This window comes from Belonocnema kinseyi, chromosome 2 (assembly GCF_010883055.1).
Source record: "Belonocnema kinseyi isolate 2016_QV_RU_SX_M_011 chromosome 2, B_treatae_v1, whole genome shotgun sequence".
Classification (NCBI taxonomy): domain Eukaryota; kingdom Metazoa; phylum Arthropoda; class Insecta; order Hymenoptera; family Cynipidae; genus Belonocnema; species Belonocnema kinseyi.
In genome coordinates this window covers 28,123,144-28,150,441 of record NC_046658.1, presented here as the reverse complement: position 1 = coordinate 28,150,441, position 27,298 = coordinate 28,123,144, and the positions used below count along the sequence as shown (strand labels likewise).

Below are 27,298 nucleotides of genomic sequence, written 5' to 3'. Positions count from 1 at the left end.
AGGTTATGTATGTTACAATTCTCCTGTGCGTTACTTCCAAACTACACAATATTTTTGGCCGAAAACTTTGGACTTGCAAATAAACATAGTAACTAATCTCCTTGAACTAACCCTGTTTGCAGGCAATCAAAAAAGTTTATTTCATAAATAATTTCCAGTATATCGGAAAGGCAGAGATGAAAAACGACGTAACCTTAAAATAATACATATGCATAAAATTTTTATTTAGCACAATAAATTTTTTTTGTTATTATCCCTCAAAAAAGAGTCCGGGGACGTCCGTTATGATATTTTATAGCATCTACGAATTCAGTTTTAAAAAATTTTCATTTTTGTGGAAAAAAGCCGGGGAAACTGTAAGTATTACATGCCCTAAAGTATTTAAAAATAAAAAACAAAATTGAAGTACTCGCAGTGTAATTCTTGAATCTTTAAGTTTTAAAATTAAAGTTTTCATGTTTTCAAATTCAAAAATTTTCTATTCAAATGCTCAATAATTTAAACGTATAAACTGGAAGGCACTAACACTTTTTAATTCAACAGTTTTAAAATAAATGTAGATAAACTGCAAAATTTAGAATTGTTAACATTCATAAATTATAGAGTTCAAAAATTTAAATTAAGTTCCAAAAGTATAAATCCACGTTAAAATTTTCAGTAATCTAAATTAAAGAATCAATCACAGAACTGTACAAATTTTCGAAATCACCTTAATAAGTTATTTTAGGCTAGAAACATTAAGAATTTGAAAATTTAAATGTTGTCAATTTAAAAGTTCCTAAATTAGAAGTTAAATCATAATTGAACACTTAATATTTTTGGAAAAATTAGAGTATATGTGTGTGTGTATATATAATTTAAAATTTTTCGTGAGGACAACCGCAGAATTTCGCCGGGAGCGTTTGCTTATCTGAAAAATTGCACCCGCTCCCAGCGAAATCGCGGTAAAATTTCAGGCACAACCACGTCTCACAACCGTGAGATGGGTGTTTGTGACGATCCGGCAAAAGTTTCGTGCACTCTAAGAACACGGAGCGACCCAAGGACTACCGCCTTCTGCATTTTTCCCGCAAGTGTTTTAGCATATTGTTGACTCGCAGTTTATAACGAACATGGTTCAATTCTCGAAGTGAAGAAAAACTATGTCAGGCCTCGAGTGTGCAACAGAAACAGTGGTCGAGATTATAAAATTCCAGTATATGCGGCACTTTCCATTCTCGACAATTGTCTCGATTTCCCTAGGAGCATTTAGAGGAGTGATATTAAGGTTAATGCTGTAAGAGTGACAGAGATGGTAATAAAGCACTCTTATTGCCGCATTGTGCCTTTGGATGTAGGTCGTTTCCGCATGAGTTGGACAACTAGATAGTATGTGAGCTAAATGCTCGGGGTGTGCATGGCACGCCCTGCAGCTACCATCTGGAATGTCTTGGCTCAAAATGTGGTGACGGTATGTTAAGGTGGAAATGGCACCGTCTTGTCATGTCAAAATGAAACCCTTCGTACCAGACTTCAATCTGGGCGATATAAGGAAAGCAAACGTTAGCTCCCACGACATTGACTGATCGCTATTCGGTTCAGTTTTGATTTCTGTAGAATCAAACCGAAGGGCCTATGACAAAGCCACAGAACGCCTCCTCGGGTTGCGGATAGAGGGTCCCTGTACCAAGGGTTTCTGTTGAAGATAGTTACAAAAACAAATAGGCAGTCGCGGACAATTTTCCAGGGGTGGTCCCGAAGGAATTAACCACCAAGCGGAGGTGTGAAAACCGTGCCGAAAGCTGAGTGGCATCTAGTTGATGTGTCTAGAACGGTGACTCTCGAATACCGGGCAACCTCTCAGAGTACGCAGCCTTATCCTTGCTTGCGGGGCTCTACAATGATGGGCAAACCCCTTTCCCTAGTTTCTCATGGGAAGAACAATGGCAACACTAAATATAGTTGTAGTAAGCGCGGTTCAAAACAACAGAACGCGCAGGGCTCCGGACAAGTGTTCGGCCACTCTAGAGCTGGGGAAGACAATGAAGATGAATCCAATGCGATGGATCGGCGGAATCTCGGGACCTTTATATGGACGGAGCGACTAAATCACGACTTGCTAGAGTGCTACGATGCGAGTGTGGCCCCTAAACGGGGTTACATGGCACGGCTACATGCTCTTTGGTGTGAGAAACACCCGGAGCTATCGCACTTTTCGCATCAACGTCTGCGAAACCATGCCGAATTACTCCAAAAAAGGGGCTATGTAAGCGGAACGCCTAATCTACCACAGCTAGAACAAGTCGGCAACAGAGAAAGTGAGGCGACACTAAGACCAACCGCGTGCAGGCATGCGATAAAGAAAGAGCGATGCTTTATGACCCGGAGGAACAACAACACCAAGGTTTCTCTCAAGCCTAAAGATCTGGCTGAAATGGATGACGAGCTTCGTGCAGCGAGAGCTTTGGCCGATGCGAACCGTAAAACAAAATCAACGGTTGATCATAAGACCAAAAGACGAATGCATCAACTAGGCATAAGGATAGGCTGGGCAAGACAGTATGCGTCCCGCATTCAGTATGTGATTGACTGTATCACTTCTGGCAGGAATTTTACCGCCAAGGTTCGAAACTTCGCGCGCGAACTCCGGACCCGTTATCACACAATTAACAAGTCCCAGCTACTGACCATCAGGCAGCATATTATTGAGAAAATGCGGATACTATCTGACGCTAAGAGAAGTCTAGAGCGGAAGGAGAGGTGTGTCATAGAAAATCAACAGTTTCTCTGTCCCATCTCGACTCTTCCAAGACCCTCCAGTTACTGTCGAACACCCGCCCAAACCAGAGGAGGTCGAAGTATTTTGGAAAGAAGTCTACGAAGTGCAGCATAGACTGGACGAAGACTCAGAAAATATAAATAGCTTCAAGGAGCTGTGTGATGCCCTCATAACACCTGATGGAGAATGCCCACCCATCACTACCGAGGAGGTGAAAAAAGTATTAAGAGGGATGAAGAACTATTCCGCTCTGGGAGCTGATTGTATCAAAACCTTCTGGTGGAAGAAGTTTCCTTTAACTCATCAGCATTTGGCCCGTATTTTCGCCTCATATTTAAAGTCGGAAGAGCCGATTCCGGAGTGGTTGGTGGAAGAGCGCACAATACTCCTTCCGAAAATAGGCAACTTAGCTGACCCAAAGAATTACAGGCCAATCACTTGTCTGAACACACTGTATAAGATATTCACAGCTATCCCAAATGATAGGATTGTTCGGGTAATAGAACCTGTGTGGCGAGAAATGTATGAACAACGAGGCTCAAAGAAAGGCGTCGCGGAATGTCGGGAGAACCTGCTCATCGATAGGTGTATCTGCAAAAATGCAGCGTTTACCAGCGTGACCTATCGATGGCCTGGATTGATTATCGGAAAGCTTTCGATTCGACCTCCGATAGATTTATCATGTCATTTGGAAAACTTAAAGGTTTATCCGCAAATCGTTAGTTGCATAGAGAGATTGATGCCGCTTTGGAAAACCAGATTTACTATCTCATCTGGAAAAAATCGCGTGATAACTAACAAGGTCAGCTTTCAGAGAGGTGTCTTTCAGGGCGACACCATGAGCTCACTCCTCTTTTTCCTTACATTATTACCACTATTTCTAGCACTTCGCCATTCCGACGGGTACTTTTGCGGCAAACCTGCAGATCGAAAGTACAAGGACACTCATGTATTGAAAGAGCAACGAAAGAGCAACTACATCTAGCTCTAGGGATTGGCGAACGATATACTAAGGAAATTGGAATAGAATTTTGTTAAAAAAATGTGCCAAGATTTATTTGACGCAGAGTTGGTCTTCCGACCTGTCGGCGAAGAACAAAGTATCTGCAACGAACATGCTTGCGGTCCCGGTAGTACTCTATTCATTTGGAGTGGTTTCATGGACGAAGAACGAGCTCAGGTCCCTTGATATCGTGACAAGAAAGGTTACGCACATGAACAAAAGCATGCATCTTAGTCTTCTGTTCCGCAACTGTATATCTCACGTCGTCAAGGTGGTCGCGGAATATCGAGTCATAAATGTCTTCATAACAGGATTATTTTGGGTACAGCGCATAGAGTCGCAAATGGAAGAGACCCTCTTCTTAAAATGGTCAGGAAGGACGAAGAAGTGGACAAAGGAGCGTTTCTGTACAAAGCAGCGGAGGAGGCTGCTGAAACACTCGGACTTGACTTCAGTATTAGGGGTGAGCAAAATGCATCAAATCTTATCTATCCCGAGTACTTACTCCTGAAAGCCCAGATTAAGAAAGCACAAGAGAGAAACTTTCGTGAACAGCTCCTCGATAGGAGGATGCACGGTATCTTCCACAGAAATGTGAAGGATCAGTATTTCTTGTGAGCTAACGTTTGCTTTCCTTAAATCGCCCGGCCTAAAAAGCATCACTGCGTGTCAACAATATGCTCAAACTCTTGCGGGAATAATGCAGAAGGCGGTAGTCCTTTGTTCGCTTCGTGTTCCTAAGGTGCACGAAACTTTTGCCTGATTTTCAAATTGATTTCGTTACAGACTGTAACCACCTATCTCACGGGCGTGAGACGTGGTTGTGGCTGAAATTCTACCGCGATTTCGCTTTCTTTTTTGACACTTTTGGAAATCTCTTAACATATTTTTAAATATTCTGTTAAAATCAGGTATTAAAATAAAAAATTATTTTCAATTTTCCTATTAATATTAAGAAAATGTTTTTATTCTTTTTGGGGCCTTTCAAAATTCTTAAAAAGCTTCTACATTTTCTTTGAAATATGAAAAAATCTAAATGTTGTTTTATAGTAGTTTGTGGTAATTTGCACCGAAATTTCAGTACGAATAGTCAAATTTTGTCGGTACACACACTTCGTTTCAATTATTTGACATCGTTTCAAGTTCTAAATTAACTTCTAATCTTTTTAAAACTTCTAAATATATCTTAAAATTATACTAATTTTTTCCAAAAATATTAAGTTTTCAATTGTTATATCTATAACCAAATATGAAGAATTTTTTTTTAATTCACAGGATTTTCTAGAAGTTTTAGGACAAATTGAATTAATTTTAAAACTTTCTGAAAAAATTTCAAAAATTTAAATTGACAACATTTAAATTTTTTAATTTTTAATGTTTCTAGCCTAAAATAACCTATTAATATGATTTTAAAAATTTGTACAGTTCCGTGACTGATTCTTTAATTTAGAGTACTAAAAATTTTAACGTGGATTTATATTTTTGGAACTTAGTTTAAATTTTTGAATTCGATAATTTATGAATGTTAACAATTTTAAATTTTGCAGTTTATCTACATTCAATTTAAAACTGTTGCATTGAAAAATGTTGGTGCCTTCCAGTTTATACGTCTAAATTATTGAGCATTTGAATAGAAAATTTTTGAGTTTTAAAACATTAAAACTTCAATTTTAAAATTTTAAAATTCGAGAGTTCCACTGCGAATGCTTTAATTTGTTGTTTATTTTCTAATACTTTGAATAGAAAGATGTTTCGAATGGAATTCGATTTATAAAAAATTGTATTGACCGGGAAAAATGTTTGCGAACTGGGGAAAAAACCGCGAAATGACCGGGAATATTTTTCTTAGATTAAAACAGTCACCCTGTAAAATTTTCTTGCACAATACATGTGTGTGTGTGTGTGTGTGTACAGGGTGTCTAAAAAGTCCCGGGACGGTTAGATATTTCCTCAGGTAAAATGCTTTTTAAAAAAGTGAGGGTCATTCCTGAAGTAAATTTCAACGAGAAATTCATTGGTGAGCTCTCTATTGATATTGGTGATAATCTTCAAGGTTTTTCAAGGTTTTTTCCAAGCAGTTTACGTTTTCGTTTAGCATTACCCAGGAACAACGACTTGGACGTAGCAAAATTCTGTTCCCTTTGGGGAGCTTGATTAGCGTGAGTCCCCTTGCCTCTCACGTTTCGGTATGCTTGATTAGCGCGAGTCCCCTTGCCTCTCACGCTTCAGTGAAGATGTTCGAACTGAAACCCTTGAGCTTCTTGACAAAAAGCTATGCGATTGTAAAAATCAGTTACAGCATTACGAATCATCTCTCTATCAATCAAAGTAGCCTGTTGCAGATTCCGATTCTGCAATTCGTCTAAGCCTTATGGTTGCGTTGAGTATACTTTGCTCTTTAAATAAGCCCAAAGAAAATAGTCGGGAGGTGTCAGATCAGGAGATCTAGCAGGCGACTCGATTTCACCCCTTCTTTCAATCTACCTTTGAGGGAACTAAGTATCCAAATATGCTCGAACCTCCCTACCGTAATGAGCCGCTGCTCTATCCTGCTGAAACCAAATATTTTGAAAATTATCGCCTGTAATCTCCCTTATTCTTGGTACAATTTGGTTTCTGAGAAGCTCTTCATATGCACGGGCATTGAGATTGCCATCGATGAAGAAAGGGCCTATCAATGTATCATTCAAGATACCGGCCCAAACATTAATCTTTTGTGGATATTGTGTGTGACTCTCCAACATCCAATCAGGGTTTGTGTCGGACCAATATCTACAATTTTGCCTGTTAACTTTACCTTTTAAAGTGAACGTATATTCATCTGAAAATACTGTATTGTACAAGAAAAGAGGATTTCTATCAATTCTGTCCATCATAGTTTCACAAAATTCAACCCGACGAACAGGATCGTCTTCAGTGAGCTCTTGTACCAGACGAACTTTGTAAGGATGGAAATTAATACTTTTAAAAATATTTCGCACTGTCTTAGGAGCAACGTCACGCTCATCACTAGCTCGACGTAAACTAAGGTGTGGGTTTTCAACAAATGCTTGGGCTATGTCCATTTGCATCTCAGTTCCTGTAGATTTTGGCCGACCAGTTTTCTGAAGGTCCTTGATAGATCCATCACTCATAAAGCGCCTTACAGTTCTTTCAATTGTTGATGTTGATACAGGATTTAACCCTTCTCCATTACGAAAAGTGCGATTAAAAAGCAAACGAACTTGATCATAAGATTGAACTCGATCTCCCCAACCACGCATCATTAATACAGATACCCTCTCTCGTGCCGGAAGTTTAGCTTTCGTCATACTAATCTTTTAGCGAAAGATAGTAAGTATGTACTCGTAATACGTAAATTTAGTTTCGATTTGTAATATTCGTATCGAAAAACGGTATAGGATTTATGATATCGCCTTAGGTATTGACTTTGGTATCGAAAAATGGTATAGGACTTTAGAACTCTTCGGGGAGGAACAAAACTCTCACTAGAACACCTGGAACTTTTAATGAAAAATTACCTTATGATTTTACAATATTCAAAACACTGTAACCAAGATCAGTACAGAGCTCACCAATGAGTTTATCGTTGAAATTTACTTTAGGAATTACACTGACCTCTTAGAAAACTTTGTTAATTTCAAATAAACTCTAACTGACCTAGACCGTTACAATCGACCTATGACTTGGGTACGTACCTGAACGTAGAATTTTCCGCTCTAGCGATTGCAAATGTAAAAAAGGGGGTTTCCATTTTAAAAAAACAAAGTTGACCCTCAAAAAGCCATGAAGGTCAACTTCAAGGTCAAAATGAAGGTCACCATACAATTTCTCGTTGAAATTTTCTTCAGGAAAGACCTTCACTTTTTTGAAAAATATTTTACTTGAGGAAATATCCAACCGTACCGGGACTTTTTAGACGCCCTTTGTGTGTGTGTATGTGTGTGCATTGATTTTCAAGTGCGCATTCTTCTTTTCCTTCTACTCCACTCCATTCTGGCATCTTGTAACTTTTGATTCTCACCTCATTGAAATGAACAGCTTGGAGTTTATCTGACAAATTTTCACATTTGTACACTCCTACAATATATGATGAAGGTCTAACGTTACATATTTGAACATTTGTTTGAAATGCTTGAACAATGAGAAGAATATCTTTTTGTACTTGAATGATGTTCTTTATGATGCAAATCCTTGAGTCTTGAAGTCCGGAGCAACTATCACGTAAACAAGTTGCTAATGTAAATTTACCAACTTTTACTTTGTGAAACTGACAGCAAAGGTTGGAAAGAATATATTCAGGAAGAGGTCCCTCAGCATGTAATTGAGAGGGTTGAATGACAACATTATTATCTGGTGGGGCAAACGTAAAGTCGTTCAGTTCGCGCGTTCTTTTATAATATTGCTGAAGAAAAAATTGTGGTTCCCTTATTAGTTGGTTATAGTTCCTTATTGTTTCTAAAGCCAGTTGACAAAAATCATACAACTCTGGCGTAGTTTCTTCAGATAATAGAAAAGGCATGACACATTGTAATTTCATTTGGACGGCAATTAAACTCCGAAGGACAGTACATTTTGAGCAGTGTAATTCTGGCATCCAGAAGATCGAGTTTTCTACCATGTAGTCTTTGAAACTCGAACTTTCCTTGTACATTTGCCGATATTACTTTTTTAGCATTACCTATCCAGATTAAATGCATTGGTTCAAACGGAACTTTTCTGACCAATCCCAATAATGGACACAATGGGCTTCTTCCTTTATTGGGATCTTCATCAAAAAGATTTCGTTACTCTTCATCTGTTCTTGGAGGGTGCCTAATGCCTCAAAACACCATTGCTCTATTAATTCTACCACAGTCGAACGATGATCTTCAACCTTTCATTTTGCACATGCGTTTGCCGCTGTGCGACCGTAATGGTTCAAGGCGAATGCTCTTGCGGGAGCATCTTCAATAAAGCAACACACATTCAAAGGAATCCGTAAGTTTCGTAGGAAAATTCCTGATTCATCGCGGATTTGCATAATTTCTTGCGCAAACTGTTCAAAAAAATCAAATCAATTTGATGGTTTCTCGCTGCCTTTGAATACACCGGATATGATAGGTCTGTTAAATGGCCCTAAACCCACCGCCGGACCTTCGTTGTCGACGTTCTTAACTTCAGTAATTTCGTTATGTAAACATTTATCATTTTGAACTCAATTCGCAACAAATGTCGAGGCGCAGCAGAGAGAGAGAGAGAGAGAGAGAGCGGGAGAGAGTAATCGAAATGTACCTTAAATGAAGTTTTACACTTCTGACCTTTTGTTGTTTGGGTGCAGTCCTCTCTGATTTGGCTATTATTTCTAATGTATAATCAGAAATAATAGTCAACACCGTCTTCACATACACTCACACCCGGCACGTCGCGACCGTTGCCGCGCGGATTTCCACGAATTTCACACAATTTTACACATGCCTAATACGTCGGATGATTCCGGCTATACCGATGTGCACTTATTAATCGGGATGATCCACGCACAAGTCACTCGACTTTCTAATCCTTTGAATACTTTATATTCACTCCCGAAATGGACTGGGTGCGCTAAGCTGGTTTACGTGATTTTTACGTTTATCCAGTTAACGTCCCAAAACCCTCTTATTGTACCTGTTCTCGGCCCGGCACCTTCTGGGCAACTATCACGACGTGCGTGTGCAAGGAAAAGCGGACGGAGCGCAGGAACATTTCACATTTTAATGCTAATGCTGATAAGGCATCGACGAAGCATTCTTTCAGGGCACCTGCACTAATTTCAACATGAGGTTAAACTTTTAATTTAGCGTATTAAAATTATTATTCCCATGATCGACAGCAACAGTCAAACCCCTTCGCCAAATGTTATGTATTATTTCAGATTTTAATTTTAAATAGAGTATAAGTTTTTAGAATTTAGAAAACTATTTATTAAGATTGTTGATTAACAATTGCCAAGAAATAATTCCTACACCAATATTGCTTAATGATTTCGAAAGTCAACAATCAATACAGGGCACTGTACTGATATGGATTGCTATCGATCACCGGAATCTTAATCTTGTTTGATCTTTCTCAACATTTATAGATAGATGCTTCGAAAATTATTAAGGCTTTTCTGTTAATAGACTTTTGGTTTTTGTTAATAATTATAATTTTATTAAACATTCTGAAGTCAGTCAACGACTCGATGGTGTCAGGGGAGCATGAATGTAAGAGAAGTGGCACGCGATATTATAATTATCGCTGTCTCGCTTTCTCGTTCCGACGAGAAGTAACGCCGATGATTGTATATGTAGCTAGTGGCTAAGGGGGACGGAGGGAAGATCGCGGCCACGGCATATAAACGAAATAACGCGAAGACCATGAGAACTAGCCATCCATAATTAGATTGCTTCTTCTCGTAGGGTATGTTGTAACACTGAAATAAATCAATTTAATTTATAATTTGTTATACGTTAATTAAAATCTCTTGAAATAACTTGAAATCTTTTCAAATTCCTTCAAAATTGTTAAAATCAGTTAAAATGTTTTGAAATCTTGTGAAATGTTTGAAAAAAACCTTTTGGTTATTCTTTTTAACTCCATTAACAATCCCTAAAAGCAATCAAAATGTCTTAGATCTCTGGAATTAAAAAAATCCTGTTTTAATGCTTTTTATCCCGTGAGATTCTTTAAAATCACTATAAATCTCTTGAAATCCTTTTATAGTTTTTTCAATTTTTTAAGATTTCTTGAAATCCTTTAAAATTTGATAGAATCACTCTAAATCTTTTGGAATCCCTTAAAGCCTTTTTAAAATTCCTTTAAATTCTATGAAATCTCTTAAAATTCCGGACAGCGCCGTGTAAATTTCTGTTAGTAAATCAATAAAAACTTTGGATTTTGGAACCTTACGAAACATTTTTATTTTTTATTTTCATTCAAATAAATGTAAATAAATCATTTTTTAAAGAATGAAGACTTGAATTTTACTGCGATCAGAAGTAAACTCGCGGTTTTTAAATTAAGTTTCCGGTCAATTCCCGGTTTCCCACTCAATTCACCACTCTGTTAACTTTAAACAAGTCTTGGAATGTGTTCTTATCGTTTTTCCGATTTTTACCATTTTCGTCTTCCTTATTAGAGGGGAGTAAAATGGTCAAATTGATCGGATCTCTTGAGCCTCGTAAATAAAGTAGTGATTTGGCATCAGAAAGAAGAGGCGAAAAAAATGTTTGTAAAAAAAATTTGTTTGGACTTTTCATTTGAAAGTCATTTAATAATTTCGATATTAATTTTACCTTGAAATTAATATGTACAGTTGGATTAAAATACAGGATCTTAAACCTACACGAAATACTTAAAAATTGCGCTCTACGGACAGAGAAATAAAAAAATCAGTTATATATAACTCAGATCTTATCAGAAAACATTTTTTAATCGAAGAAATTTCTAAGTTGTCTAGTAACACGGCAAAATTGTATAAAATTTGCTCAAAAAGATGTTCATTTTACCTTTGAATTTATACAAACTGTTAATTGTAAAATAATTTGAACAATTCCATCTGAAATATAAAGATCTTAAAAGTAGCAATAATGTAGTAAACTCGAATAAAACTAACTTCGTAAAACGATACATACCAAATTGGTTTGCGGTGGAAATACAGTTTTTAAACCGCATCATTTTTAGCAGAAGGTCGATTATTGTTATGGAAGAAAATAACACTTGTTTAATAATTATTTTTTATGTTACGGTTTTTGATCAGTTAATTACGTTAGTAATTTTGATGTTCGTTTTTTCGTCTACTAGTCTAGAATCAATATTTTTGAATATTGAATTTGTAAGTTGTGAAAAAAGAACGATCTGTTGTTTCACTGGGATACGAGCTCAGGTCTTTCAGATTCCCGAAAAATTCAGAATCCCAGCAGAGCATGAGAGCATTTTTAAAAAAAATTTTAAATCAATATTTAAAAAAATATCGACTCTAGACCAGTAGACAAAACAATTAACATCAAAATTATTAACGTAATTGACTGGTGAATAACCTTAACATTAAAACTATAAATGTAAACTTTAATGTTTAGAAATTTAATTTTACATGTACAAGGAATGACATTGGAATTAAACTTGTAGGGGTTGTGAAGAAAATAATCTCCTCTCTCCGTAGCTTAGTGGACTAGAGCATCAGACCGGCAATCTTAAAGACTTGGGCTCGTATCCCAGCGGAACTAGAGAGCATTTTAAAAAAAATTTTTAAATCAATATTAAAAACATTTATTCTAGCGTTGTTTTATCAGAAAAGTAATAAATTTATTTTTCATGTTATTTTTCACAATGAAAACAAAAACTAAGCATTTTATGAGAAACGCTATAACTCTGATCATTTTCTTTTCGTCCACAAAAAGTCGTAAGGATACATTTTTCGACTTTCATAGTACTACGAATAGCCGTATAACAAATTTTTAAATCTTGAAAAAATGGTCTTAACAATTTTGAAAAAGCTCTATATTTTTAAATTTCTATCCAAAATAGCTGCCTAACGAACTTCACCTTAAGTTTCCGGAACTAAAAGATTGTACCAAAGTAAATCTAATAGATTAATTCTTTCAAAAGTTATCGTGCTCACAGTCAGTCATACATACAAACATACATACACACATGCATAGGCATTCGTAAAATCCTTTTTTTCGGGTCCGTAAGGTTTCAAAACACATAAATCTGACAATAACGTGGGGAAGGGGGTTAATAATGTAAAAAAGAGTTCGAAAGTTTACAATAACTTATTATGATAACTTTTTAAAATTAATTTGCGGTTTAAAATCATCGCCCGGACACTGTCCGGACTTTTACACACGGCCTAAATTTTATTTCCAGTGATTCTAAAATTGAAACTGTTGTTCAATTATAACTATAAGTAATAAAATTTGAACAGTTTTTTCCCCTGATATTGACCTATCACGCTGTTTTTGTGAATTCTATTACACGATACATTTCAATAGCGCCGTAATATCCACGTAATAACTGTGTAATAATGTGCAATTACCCGTAATAATGCGTATTATTATGTAATGAAGTGTACTAGGGATTACTTCGTAAAGGTGTTAGGCGAATAAATTCCCTCTCAAAAATATCTCCAACGACTTCAATTTAAAATTCAGTCAAGAATTACTTTTTATTTAAATCGCGAAAACTCCAATAATTTTAAAAAAACTTCAAAGTTTGGAAACCAAACTTGTCAAGTTGGCAAAACTAAGTCGAGGCAACACTCAGCACCTAAAATTGCAAAATTATAATAAATAAATTCTACACGTCACACAAAAATCGCGTGATACAACCTACAAATTAAGGATAAAAGTTTGCAAAACTTGTCTGATCCTGAATTTGCGAAAAAGTCTGATTTTAGAAATAATTGTGTCAGGCGCATCAAATCGAGAAAAAATAAATTCGAGTAACCGAAAATGAAGAGGCATATCGAAAAATCTTACCTTGCAAACTTGCTGTCCCGGCAATAATTCCTCATAAGGATGTCTCGAAAATCACCTGGAGCAAGCAAAAAGTGCCATGGCGTTGTCAGAACTCATTTTGGAGGTTCAGAAAAATTTTCAGTTTCTTCGAGACTCTGGAAAGTCAAACTCACAAACGCAAATCCTCAAGGCATTCAAACGAAAAATCGAGACACGCTTTTGAGCCTTTCAGGTGTTGTCGATGATCTTTCTCGATACTCTTTCACAGGAACGGAACGATTGTTTACCTTATCAACCAAAAAGTATTTCTGACCGGCTGTTGATTTTGTCAAAACGGCCATCTTGGGATTTAGGAGGACGCGTAGGGAATTGTGGGAAATTATAGTTGAATCTGCCATCAGTAGAGGGCTTTCAGTTTCCAGGACAATTCATTCCGGCTGTGGCAAGCACATCGGTCCTCGGCCATCGTGCGCGTAGCGGTCTTCAAGAGCGTTTGCACGCGCGATTGCAGAGGGCAACACATCGTGCCCGCACTTCGGCCTGCCGCTCATTCATCCCGACAAATGACGCTTTATCACTGGCACGCCCTCTGCCACCCATCGGTCCGGTAATGTGCCAGTCACGTTTGTTATCTGGGTACTTACTATTCCTTCGTGGAGCACTTACAGATTTCAGGAGGCTAACCTAAAGCGTAGCTAGAGTTCATAGCGGGCTATCCCACAAACTACGCATACAATATCGCCATGCATCGTCTGCACGTGACACGTGTTTACTCTCCCATAAAAAATATACTAGAGAGTATGCGAAGTAAGTATCATTCTTTAAAACTTCAGAAAACAGTCTTATTAAAATAAATTTTCCATAAGGCTGTATATGGGTATAGCCCTTTTCGACAGCCACGTTCCCTCAGGATTTTTTTATACAAAAACCAAAAAGAGTTTCGCATTTTTTCAAACTATTCGATGTGAGGAATTTTTAAAATATTCAGTTTCTTTTACTTTTAGTAGAGAAAATGAAACTAATATCAATTATAAAGATTCACAAAAATCTGGTCATCACCGCAACATCCAAGGTAAACATAATACACACTACTCCTCGCTATTACTACATAAAATTTACGTTTAATGTAACTTTTACAATAGCTTGGTTATTTGTAACTAGTAACTACCCAACACTGGTTCTAAAGTTTCGTACACTGTATGAAACAATATATTTAAAAAATTTGAATTTATGGAGGACTAATCGCAGTTTAACTACCAATAAATTGTTTGCAGTTCTGGGCTTATACAAATCCATAGTCAACACCGAGGACGAAAGGTTTTTCTTTAGCAATCCACTTCAACATTTCAAACAGAGCGGTGATGCCCAAACTAACATTAAATCCAGGCCAGAAGCAGCAACAGGATCTACAATCGATCTTCCACGTATAGATATCAGAGATCTACAAGAGGCCAACGAAAGAATTCGCAACCTGGAGGGCAAGCTGATGCATATTGAAACAAAGATCGAAAATCAAGTCCTCAAAAGTTTTCCTGTCATTACATTTTTAAATTACAAGAACCGTAAAAGAATTTTAGTAACAGGAGGTGCTGGATTCGTAGGTTCTCATTTAGTAGATCGGTTAATGATTGCCGGACACGAAGTCATTGTTGTGGACAACTTTTTTACGGGCAGAAAAAGGAATGTCGAACATTGGGTAGGCCACGAGAATTTTGAACTAGTTCATCACGATATTATTAGACCTTTATATTTAGAGGTCGATGAAATTTATCATCTTGCTAGTCCAGCTAGTCCTCCACATTATATGATGAATCCTGTAAAGACTATCAAGACGAATACATTAGGAACTATCAACATGCTTGGTAGGTATCCATAATAAAACACGTAATTAAAAATTGGCAGTATCCTCCCCTTGAGGCTGATGAAATAGTGTACAAAAAATTGCCAAAATCGTTAAATTCGCTTAAATTTCATCTCATAATCGAAAAAATGTGTGTAGTTTCCTAAAAACTCGAGGGATTTAGCTGTGGCAGAAATTTACGGACGTTGAGCCTTTTCCGGTTAAAAGAAAATATCTGTGATAAAATGCTTATGTTTATTTGCACAAATTCTGCTTCCTTATAATATTGTCGGTAAGATTAAGGAAAGTACTTTTAAAAAATGCTGCTGACTTTAAAAGTGATTTCTCGCTCAAAAATGGAGCGAGCAAGTTTTAAAAAAAAAACTTTAGAAAGCTTGTCAAATCACGTGTTAAGTGAGCTCTAACCTAGGTATTTTTGAAATTTTGGAGAGAATGTACTGCGTGAGAAGTTAAACAAAAAATAAAGAATTTCTCGAATTTTGTACCTCGACTTTAATTTGTGGCATGCCCTAGGAAAGTAGCAGCAAAAATATCAAATGGATACCAGTTAGTGCTTGAAGACTTATCTTGAATTTAGGCCCATAAAACTTTTAAACTCTTGACGGGTTCTCGAAATACGACCTAAAAATGTTACAGGTACTAGCCGACTGAGACATGAGGCAGATACGCTTGAACATTTATCGTCATGTCATGGGAACCCCTGAATATTTTTTAAGTTTTATTGTCTTCAATTGAAAATGAGATTCCACAGATTACGCTCTGTTACTTTTAGTTTTTTTGTTTAAGTATCCTAATTCACAGCACTAGTAGAGGTTAAGAAACAAAATCTGAGAAATTCCTGACAACCACTGCTCTCGCGGTCGTAGGACGTAATTGCCGACTGAAACTTGACATTTGACTAAGTTGTATGAATTTAAGATTTTTGCTACAACTTCCCTAGGTCATGCTATAAGCTGAAGTCAAGGCACAAAATTTGAGAAATTGTTGATTTTTTTCAACTTCGCACCTAGTATATTATCTCTAAAATGTCGAAAATATTTCTGTTAACGCTCAATTGACGCTTCATTTAATAAGCTTTTCAACGGCTTTTAAGAAAGTTTGTCGCTTCATTTTTGAATGAGTACCGACAATTTCCAAAGGCAATGTATGTCTTATTCTCCATGGTAGCTACACTGTGTTAACTGCAGTTGTATGATTCTTGAAGCAGTTGTGTTGAGTTTTGTCATATAAAAAGTCGATTGTGATGATTCATCATTTAAGGTAAAATTATTTATATATCGACGCCTTCACGTCCCATGTGTTCTATGTAACAGCGACCAAACAAGAGGTGAAGTGGTATGGAATGGAGGCATCGTCAAGGGGTATTCCATTTTATACGAGCGGAGTGCTGAAATCAAAACATTATTCGATTTTCTTTATACTGCCGTTAATTATAGTACTGTAGGACTCTATTTTAGGTTCAAAACCATAAGCCGTTTTTTTCATTAAATAATTATTTCAGCTAATAGTTCAGAATCCTCTTAAATGTGCATAATGTTCACTTGGGTTCATAAACTAGAAATCTTAAGCTTTTTATTAATGGGAATTTTATGGAAATCTGAGAACATATGTTGTTATACATTCAAGGTTGCGTCGCAACACAGTTTAGAATTTAAGTTTCCATGCTAGTTTTAAACGATGAAGTGTAGCTCTTCCTGCCGGTAGGCAGAAGAGAAAAGAGGGGGCGAAGAGTAGGAGCGAGCATGCGCAGGCGTTGGGGACCAACGTTGGCGCCGCACCGAATCGTCTTTCGCAGTCTTTTCAGTAATCGTTGAGTAGTCGTCCAGAACACTGGTACTCGTTCTTTCATCATCTCATTCATGTCGAAATCAAACACTCGGTCTGCATGGAGCTCCGCTGCGACTTATCGCCTACTCGGCATGACTAGAGTACACCCCCACTGATTCCTATGGAAGGAATCCGGATGAAATCATCGTCTTGATCTAACTAAGAGCATAAATCACTCGAACTTGATCGCCTGCGGATGCGACACCATCCCCGGTTCGCCGCGAACATTGTCAATCGTAATCATTAACCATCAATTCCTCATTGTACTTCTTTGTATTTCACTTTAATAAATCAAGGTTTTTTATGCCAAGATGGCTCTTTCCCTTACACACGTGTATGATTTCAAAGTCCTTCAAATCGCGCGATAGTGCATAAGTTTACTGCTTCATTGTTAATAGGATTGTCGGGGTGGGAATAAAATATTAAAACACAACAAGAATTAACTCGCTGAACCACCGAAGGCTAGGCAAGTCGACAAAACGTTTAAATTTGAAAGTTTTAAAAACAATAAAAAGGACACGTATTTTTAAGAAATGGCGAAGCCCATCGTCAAGCTTCTCAAATTTCCTTCCGAATCCGTTAGTTACATTTTTTTAATGAAATAACATTTCGTTAAAAATTTTCTGCACCAAAGTTTACCAACCTACACTCTTAATTTCTCGAAAAGCATGTATGTAATATGGTGGCTTATAGTTTTGCACCTATGATAGGATCCTACACTGATGTATTAAGGAAAACTTTACGAAAATCGCGCAAATACTACGTGTCAGTATATCTCGATTATACTATTAGAAATTTATCTTTTTATTTAATAGATCAACTTATATTTCTGTAGGAGATAAAAAAGCGGATTGTGAAATTAAAGCGTTTAAAGTTAAATTACGTAATATAAAATTTAAATCTTTAAAAAGGAAATACAAATGGTTAAGTGTATAATAACTCTCTTATTTAAATCTTACGTCTGAGAGAATTATTATATACTTGAACATTCATATTTTCTTTATAAAGATTTAAATTATTACATAATTTTACTTTAAACGATTTGATATTACAATGATTTCACACGTTCAGTGGCTTTTCCATAGGCCCTTCGGTTTGATTCCAAAGGAATCGAACATGAAGAAATACAGAATAACGAACAGAGTATAGATGAGATGTGGAGATGTAGTGGTGGGTGGTGGGAGGTGTTTCACGGGATGTCTAGCTGTCAAGCGAAAACCAAATTTCTCGGGTACCTAATAACTCAAATATTAGAAATAATAACACCCAGAAATTCTTTCGATAGTTTCAATTTTTTAAAAAACTCAAAAACTATCGAAAGTTGTAAAAACCTTGATTTCGACTTTTTTAGAGTAAGTCCTTTTTCTTTGGCGCACTTCACATACGAGGTGTGTTCAAAAAGTAAGATGACTTTTCAACTTTCGCGGGCTACGTACATTCAAGTTTAAAATTTTTTGTTTTGTTGTGTTGGTACACTCGTCACGATCATATGTTCACAGTTTTGACTATATAGCTCGTGTTATTTTTCTGGCAGAGGCGTAAAAGGTTAGAAGGGTTTGGTGTGCTCGGCGATTTTCTTCTTTCGAAAAAAATGGAGCAAAGAGTTTGCATTAAATTTTGTGTGAAAAATGGAATCCAGTGCCCAAAAACTCTTGAAATATTGAAAGTTGCATACGGTGAGTCTACTCTGAGTAAGAAAAATATGTATAAGTGGTACAAGCTGTTCCAAGAAGGCCGAGAGGATGTCGAAGACGAACCTCGCCGTGGACGTCCCAGCACGTCAACAACGGATGAAAACGTTCAAGCAGTGGATGAAATGGTGTTGAAAAATCGCCGAATTTCAATCAGAGAAGTTGCTGAAGATGTTGGCATATCGGTTGGCTCATGCGCCGTTTGCGAGAGGCGAGACGCAAAAAACGTCCGGAACTTTGGAAAAACAATTCGTGGCTTTTGCATCACGATAATGCACCTGCTCATTCATCGTTGCTTGTGAAACATTTTCTGACCAAAAACAGCACCACAGTCATGCCTCAGCCTCCATATTCACCGAATTTGGCCCCCAGTGACTTTTTTCTTTTCCCAAAACTGAAGAGACCTATGAAAGGACATCGATTTTCAACAATTGAGGAGATAAAAACTGCATCGCTGAAAGAACTCAAGGCTATACCACAAAATGACTATCAGAAGTGCTTCGATGATTGGAAAAAGCGTTGGCACAATTGTATTATATCTGAGGGGGATTACTTTGAAGGGGACAACATAAATATTGAGGAATAAATGAATATTTTTTGAGAAAACCATAAAATCACCTTAATTTTTGAACACACCTCGTATATTCAATTTCGATTTATTTGGAATCAAACCGAAGGGCCTATGACAAAGCCGCTGAACTAGACCTGGGGTCGCAGATAGAGGATTCCTTTACCAAGGGTTTTTGTTAAATATGGTTGCAAAAATTAAAAAGCAGTCACGAAGAATTGTCCAGGGATAGTCCTGAAGGAAGAGCGCCCAAGCGGAGGTATAACAACCGTGCCCAAAGCTAAGTGGCCCCCGAGTGAGGTGTCTTAAACGTTAACTCTGGTAAACCGGGTGACCTCACAGAGTATGCAGCCTTTTCCTTACATGCGGGGCTCTACAAGGAATAACAAAACCTTTTTCCAGCTTCTCGTGGGAACAACAATGACTTCACACCACCAAAAAGTTGTAGATGCGGTTTAAACCAATCGAAGGCGTAAAGCACTCGACAATGGGTCGGCAAACAGTATCAATCATACAAGTCTTCGAGGCGCTAAAAATAATTTAGATGGAAACACGACGACAAACGAGCGAAACGCTTTATAGCGCGTATGCACTCTCTGTGGTGCCAGAAACACCTAGAGCTTCAGCACGTTTCGCATCAGTCATTGCGATATCAACGTGCCGGCCTCTTGAAAAATATATATGTACGCGAAACGCTTCCCCAACCGCTGCTTGAACAAGCGGCAAGCGAGGATGAGGAAGCAACAATAAGACCAGCCGCGGAAAGCAAGCATCTTCTGAGAGATGATAATGATTTCAGGACAAGGAGGAACATTAACATAGAGGTTCCTTCTAATCGAAGGTTAAAATCGACGATGGATCAATACATCAAAAAACGCATGCATCAATTGAACAAGAAGATTAGATGGGCAAGAGAGAATGCGTCCCGTGTTAAGTGTGTAACTGACTATATAACATATGGTAGACCATTTACAGGAAGGGTTCCAAAGTTTGCCCAAGAACTGAAGACCTTGAATCACACACTGAACAAGTCAAAGCTTTTGAAAATCAAGCAGCATATTTTTGACATAATAGTGCGTTATCTGACACAAGGAGAAGAATCCAGAAGAGGGAGGGATACATCAGGGAAAATAATAATCACTGCCTAAGAGATAAAAAAATCATCTAGGGGTACCAAAAACTTTTCCGCTGCAGGAGCAGACCGTATCAAGAACTTCTGATTAAAGAAGTTTATTTCTGCACACGAACATCTGGCCCGCATTTCTACCCCATATTTAAAGTCGGAATCGCACATCTTGCATTGGCTAGTGTTAGCATACACTATAATACTTCCGAAAAAAACAACTTGTCCAACAAAGAAAATTGCAGGCCAATAAATTATTTCAATGAATTGTCTAAGATCTTTACAGCTGTCCTGAAACAACAGGTTTGTTCGAGTCTGTGAGGATAACGATGTAGGAACAACGTGGCTCGAAAAAAGTTGTAGCATGCTGCTGAGAGAACCTGCTAATTGACAGGTGCGTCTGTAAAGATGCAACAGCGTATCAGCGCGTCCTCTCAATAGACTGGATTAACTACCGGAAAACTTTCGACTCAAACTCTCATAAACTTATCATCTGTCTGCTGGAAATCTTGAAGGTTCATCCATACATAGTGGCATGCATACTGTGATTGATGTCCCTTTCGAAAACCAGATGTACCATCCTATTTGGGAACTATCAAAGTTTGTGACAAGGAGCAACATCACCTTCCAGAGAGGCATCTTTCAGGGCGATAATATGAGCCCTCTGCTTTTTTGCATCACACTTCTGACCCTAGCTCTCCCACTACACAATTCTTTTCGATACCGGTGTGGCTCAACCCAAAGGTGCTTGCACTATCCATTTTTCTTTTTATTACACTTCGGTGATGTGTTACAATCATTTTGAGTCAAAAATAAAAAAATCGTTAGAGCAGTTTTTGAAAAAACTTAATTTTTTAATTTTGTAAAGAGGTTATTCAACATATTTTTATGAAAATAAGTTTAAAATAAAATTATATTTGGTAAAAAAGTTTAGTTTAGCATATAAAAAAGGTTCAAACTGCTGGAAATCTTGCCACAAATAAAACAGTAATTAAATTCTCTGCAAAATATAAACATAAATGAATATTCTCCTTCCAAAAGTTTTGGAGTTATAGCCTGCGAAAGTCGTTTTTTAGTGAATAATTGTTTATTTCACGTAAAGAATTTTAGAGTTTGGGCAATAATTTTTTTCCATGCATATCTGCTGAAACTTGCTAATGAATAAATGAAAGTAGACTCAATTTCGAGTAAATCTAAACAAAAAATTTACCAAAAATGATATAATATTGATCTATTATCTAAACTTTTCTAGATACACATTTGTATCTGAAATTAAAATCACATTATAACTTATTTATTTTATTTTATTCCTTTTATTATTATATATTATATTATTTATCTTATTTATCTGATTAATTTTAAATACAAAACTATTTAATTATTATGAATTTTACTGCTCTAAAATATTCCGGTCTCCTTATTTTCACTTGCTCGGAAAATCTTACTAACTCTGTAGTAGAAACTGGTCCAAGAGTTGAAGAACAAGTGGCTTTGGAGTTGCTAAAAAGAAACATGGACGGAGAAGAAGACGGAAAGAAGGTGCTACTACTAGTGATTCCAGCTGGTGGTGGTCAGTCTCTTGTGGTCACAATGGGAAAAAAGTCTGGCAATTAATTGCTATAGTTACTTCTTTCTACAAAAGACTGTTCTGAAAATCGAACTAGCTTGCATCTTAGTCAGAAGAAAACTATTGGAATCGCTGCAGCTATTCGTTTGGCTACGAAGAATTCGAAGATGGTTGAGCCTCATCTAAAGAAAAAGCTATCAGCCAAAAGCCACTGCGTTGATGAAAATCTTGGTTGTAGGCAGTTTGATTTTGTTTATGTCGAAGCTGATAAGGTCTCCGAAGCAGCCCAAACAGTCGCTTATTGCAGTGACTTAGGGGACTTGACCGAACACGTCAAAACGAAAATGGAATTTATGTGAATATCACTTGAAGTTTGAAATTGATGATGGAAGAGAGTTTCTGAAAGTGTGTTTGTCTGTCCAGTTTAGTGAAAGAAAGGAAGAACCGCATGGGTGCTGTCAAAAGTGTGACCAAGAAATTTCCGCAAAGCGTTTTAAAGATTCTAGTTGTAGCAAATTACTCTTACTCGCACTGGCAGAGAACACCCAGGAAAATTACAAGAGTGTGTTGCAGCTGTGTTCATCAATGCAATTCAATAATTTTGAAGGGGTTTTATTTGAAGAAAGGAGAACTCCAAGATCATGGAATGTACAAAACGTTAGGTAATACAATTCAAAATTATGTAATTTGGTGCGAAGCAGAATCGGTAAAATCACAAGCAAAAAAATACAGTAATTGTATCCATCCCCTCCTGAACTGCATCTGATGCTGGGAGTTGTAAATACTCTATTTGCAAACTTGTTAGCTGAGCTCGAAGATGATGTTACTCGGTGGACAGTGTATTGAAACTTTCAACGAGAAATAACACATGGGATTCCTGGTTTCAAAGGAAATTCTTGGAAGAACTTGCTGAATAATGTAGACTTAGTACGTACCAGGAGTCGAATAGAGTGCATTAAATACGTAAAAATGTGAGGAATTCAGAGCCGCCGTACACGCATGTTTTAGTGATCATCTCGATCATTGTTTTGAAGAAAAATTGAGTTTCTGCGAGGAAACTAAAAAAGGTTTAGGATTATTTAGTGAACAGGCGATGGAGTCTGTTCATTCCGATTTCAAAGTAGTTTGAACAAAATATAAAGTACCGACTTAAGGCGGTCTCTAGGTACTACATAATACCTGGCCTCTCAACTACCTTTTTCTATCGTTCCGCACTGGTCTCTATCTCGAAGCTGGAACGGGCCCTGTGGATCTCAACCGGTGGTTTCTATATAATGTTATATTGGTACATATAAATAGAATCATTTCAAGCATCTATTTTTTTAAATTCTCATCACTCATGATTCAGAAATTTGATAACAGAGTTTTTTAACAGATCCGGCCGGCCGTCCATCCGTAAACACGATAACTCTCGAAAAAATGAACGGATCAAATCGAGCTTTAGTACACTTATTCTAGGTCCTAAAAGAAAAGAAATGTGCGTTAATCAGCCATTTTAGATCAAAACTAAAATTTTTTGAGAATTTGCAAAGATTTTTGGGACCATTTTTATTAGATTTAAAAAATCAAATGAAAATCAAATTTTTAATCCAAACAACGCACGATATGAAAAAAGACAAAAGAAGACAAACATTTTTTTAAAGCTCTACAAGATGAGCCGAAAAACTTTTTAGATTTTCTTTGAAATCGAAAATTAAAATTTTTAATGTGTAAAAAAATAGTGAAGAATCAAAAATTTCATTTTTAGTCAAACTATGCAAGATATGAAAAAGGCGAATAAACAAAATTTGTGATCCCTACAAAATGTCTTTGAAACCATTTCTATTAGGGCTCGTAATTTTGTTTTTATTTATCGGAAGTAATATGCAGAAAATCGAAAATTCCAATATTGGCCAAAAGACGCGAGATACGTAAAAAATCGAAAAGACTTGTAGAATATTTTTCTTTATCCATAAAAAATAATATGAAAAAAATCCTATTCTTAGCATAATAAAGCGAGATAAATACAAATTTCTGAAATAATAATTGCTTTATCTAAATTTTTCTTCTGTAGCCTTCTCACTGTATCCGTCTATTTATCCACACTTTTAAATTCTATTTGGCTATCGTTATGTACATTTTTCATGAGGGATTGGAATGGTTCTAATTCGTGGCCTAAAATTAGAAAGGCTAGGGTAAATTGTGTCGACGTTGTCCGTGTGAAGGATTCGTGGTGTTCGCCAACGCGAAATGATTCGTTTGTGAAATTTCAGTTTCTATTGTGATCCCGTTATCTTTTTAAATTGGGATTATTTCAATCCATTTTATAAATAGGTTTACAAAAACTAAAATTTATTAATTTTTTCTGCTTTATATTAGAACTTGTCAATGTGTCCATGATTCTTCCATTACGCTATGTTTTGAACGGTTCTCCTGATGTCGAGAGAGCACCAGGTACAAAATTCGAGCTATACGGAAATAAATTTCGCAGTGCAGCTTACCTAACGCGTGCAAATCGTCGCACCAATCACATTGTAAACAGCGCCAGTTCTGATTAGTAAAACGGCTCCACTGATTCAGGAGGAACATTACTCCGAAGTTGTCGAACTGTTTGACCAAGAATATAGACAATCCGTTCTGCATATGCGGCGTATTCGGTTCTGTTTCGCGCTTGCGCAACTTAGGAAAATATAGCACGCACGTTTCAGAGCACCTGAGCTACGCAAGTTTGGGTAACCAGTGCTTCGAATGTGGAGCAAATGTCACACCGAACCCAAGTGCAGCGTCTAATCGGCTAGTGGGGATTTTAGGCTATGGAGCCACTTTAATGCGAACTGGTCCGTTTTCTAAAAACGGCCTAAAATTCCGTATGGCCCAAATCTCGACTAGGCACTTTTTTCTGATGCTGAGTACTGAGATTCGGCCCCGTTGAAGCTTCTATTCGCGTATGCAATCACGTAATTTATGGCGTCAATCGTTTGTGTAGGTACTTCTCCTAGTCCTGTTTTGCTTATGCAAGTTTCAAATTGGAAGGTTTGAGTAAAATCTGAACATGTCAAAATTGGTTCTGATGTTAATAGGTCTTTAATTTGTTCGAAAGCCTCATTTTGTTCTAAATCCCAACCCCATCTTCTACCTTTTTCAGTAATCTGTTCATCGGTTCTATTATTTCGGCAACGTGTGGGAATGTGTAATGGTTTAGTATTTTGTCATCGTCTATGTGGAGTCCTTTGTCATTTACTTTAAAACATAAGTATTTCATTTCTGAACAGTCGAACTCGCATTTGTTTAGACCCATCGTTAAATTTCTCTCATTTATTTTGTCTAATACAATATCCAAATATTTTAAATGGTTGTGAAAATTTTATGTTACTAATAAAATGTCATATAAAGAACAAGAAAAGTGCGGCCTTAACTCTGGAGTAATCATATTATCCATAAGCCGCTGGAAAGTGGTGGAAGCATTGGTTACTCCAAATAGCATTTTTTTAAGTTGATACATGCTTTTTTCTTCTAATAATTTATCTACTGTCAGATAAATCATTTCTTTAATTTTTGGGCTCAAGTGATAATATCGCTGCTTAAAGGGATTGTGGGCCTGGACGTCAATTTTATGTTTTGAGTGAGTCCTCCTATGTTCATTTCCCTGATATACTTTAATTTTAGCTTCATAAAGTTTTTCTAACTGTGATTTTTGGCTTTCGTTAAGTTTGACAATAATTTCGCAAAATTCTGACGGACGACATAATTTGTTTGTCGATTTTTCATACACTATCCGAAATATTATCTAATTAGATTGGTTCATTTTTTAACTTTATCCACTGATTTCTATTATCATTTTCTGATATCTCATTTGCTTTTTGAGATTCCTTTTTCAACTTTTTTTTATTTTTCTGAAGATTATTTACAATCTTGATCATTGTTTGTTTTTACGTATTTATTTTATAAAAAAACCTTTCTTAAATGTTTTGCTTATTTTTCATCCTAATTCTAGATTTGCCTAAGTTAAGTTAATATTCTGCGTTTAAATCTTCGCTAGTGTCGTGGCTGCGGATGTTCTCTAGAGGTTTGAATTTGTTGTTTGTGGGTATGCATATTGAGCTTAGGATATCCTTCGTAGGATTTATTGCCGGAATTTCGGCGTTTTGTGTTTTTGGGATTTAGTTAGGATTGATAAGTACTAATGAAATGTCGCTATCTTGTAACCTTGGAGTACATTTGTTTAGTTGTGTAGTACTTTTAAGATTAACAGTGCCTCCGAATTTCGATTTCCCATGTTTATTCCTAGTTTCTTCATTTTTAATGAGTAGCTTATCTCTATTAAAATAAACCTTGGACTACTTTTGTTTATTTTTTTAGTACTTTTGAGGTCAACACTACCTCCGACTTTCGGTTTCCTATGTATATTTCTAGTTTCTTCTTTTTTAATCAGTGGTTTAGCCCTAATACTTGCCTTTTTAATTTTCTTATTCTCTTTGATTTTATGTCAGATTTAGTTTATATTTTTCGATTCTTTATTGGGATTGTGTATATGATTCCATAGGATAACAGGTGGCCCTTGTTATAAGTATTACCCGATTTTTGTTTTTTATTCGCGTTTATATCTTGACCTATTGTTTTGGAATCTAGGCTGGTAATTATAATAATATCTAGATCGGAAACTTGGTTATTATTTTCGGCATTATTTTTATCCCAGTTACCGTTATTGCACTTTCTTCTTTTTTATCCTAAATGTCAGGTTCTGTAATTTGTCAAACTTGCCCGCGAATTTTTCTTTTGGCCTACTCAGTTTACCATTCCTTACCTAAATATTCTAATTGTTTAAAATTTTCGAAATCATTTAGTTTAATGTACATTTTATATTTAATTTTCAGATTTCCATAAGTTCTACGTAAGTCTTATTTCTTTTTTTTCTGGGATAGTTTTGTAAATAATTTTCTAATCTCAGTCAAGTACGAGTAATTGTCCTGTGTCCGTTTTTTATTAAAATATTTAATTTTGTGTCTAATTTCCTCTGAAAACACTAATCTTTAGCATATTCTATTAACAGCGCGTCTAAATTTTTGTAGAATGAGTTCATACATCAGTCACGTGATGGGGTTTCGCTCATTTACGCCCCGCCCCGTAACTGATCGTAATATTATTGCTAACCCCCTTCCCAATCCGACCATTACAATGCCACTTTTCTTAAAATTACAAAAATTTACATACCATCACAGGGAATATTAATACTGAAGTATTCTCTTCTATAAATGTTTATTCTACATATGTATTATCTCTCAAAAATAGTTTTGAACGCTATCGCAAGCTGAAGAATAATAATAATAGTCCGTAAGAAGACTAGCACCGTTCAAAAAGATTTACGAAGTCTAGCACGGATCAAGCCCGCTTACGAAAACTAGAATCGTTCGTAAAAACTAGAAAAAAAACAGCAGTCTTCGCCGATGGCTGACGAGAAGAAGC

The 27,298-nt window shown here is 36.5% G+C and overlaps 1 protein-coding gene across 2 annotated transcripts in view; it reads left to right on the top strand.

The window, feature by feature from the left end:
• Positions 1-27,298, top strand: part of LOC117166988 (UDP-glucuronic acid decarboxylase 1) — an 82,766-nt gene that overhangs the window by 46,592 nt on the left and 8,876 nt on the right. For both annotated transcript variants that reach the window (XM_033351513.1, XM_033351512.1), the window contains exon 2: positions 14,494-15,081. In XM_033351513.1, coding sequence (XP_033207404.1) covers positions 14,494-15,081 — 588 coding nt within the window. The remainder of the gene's footprint in view (positions 1-14,493; positions 15,082-27,298) is intronic.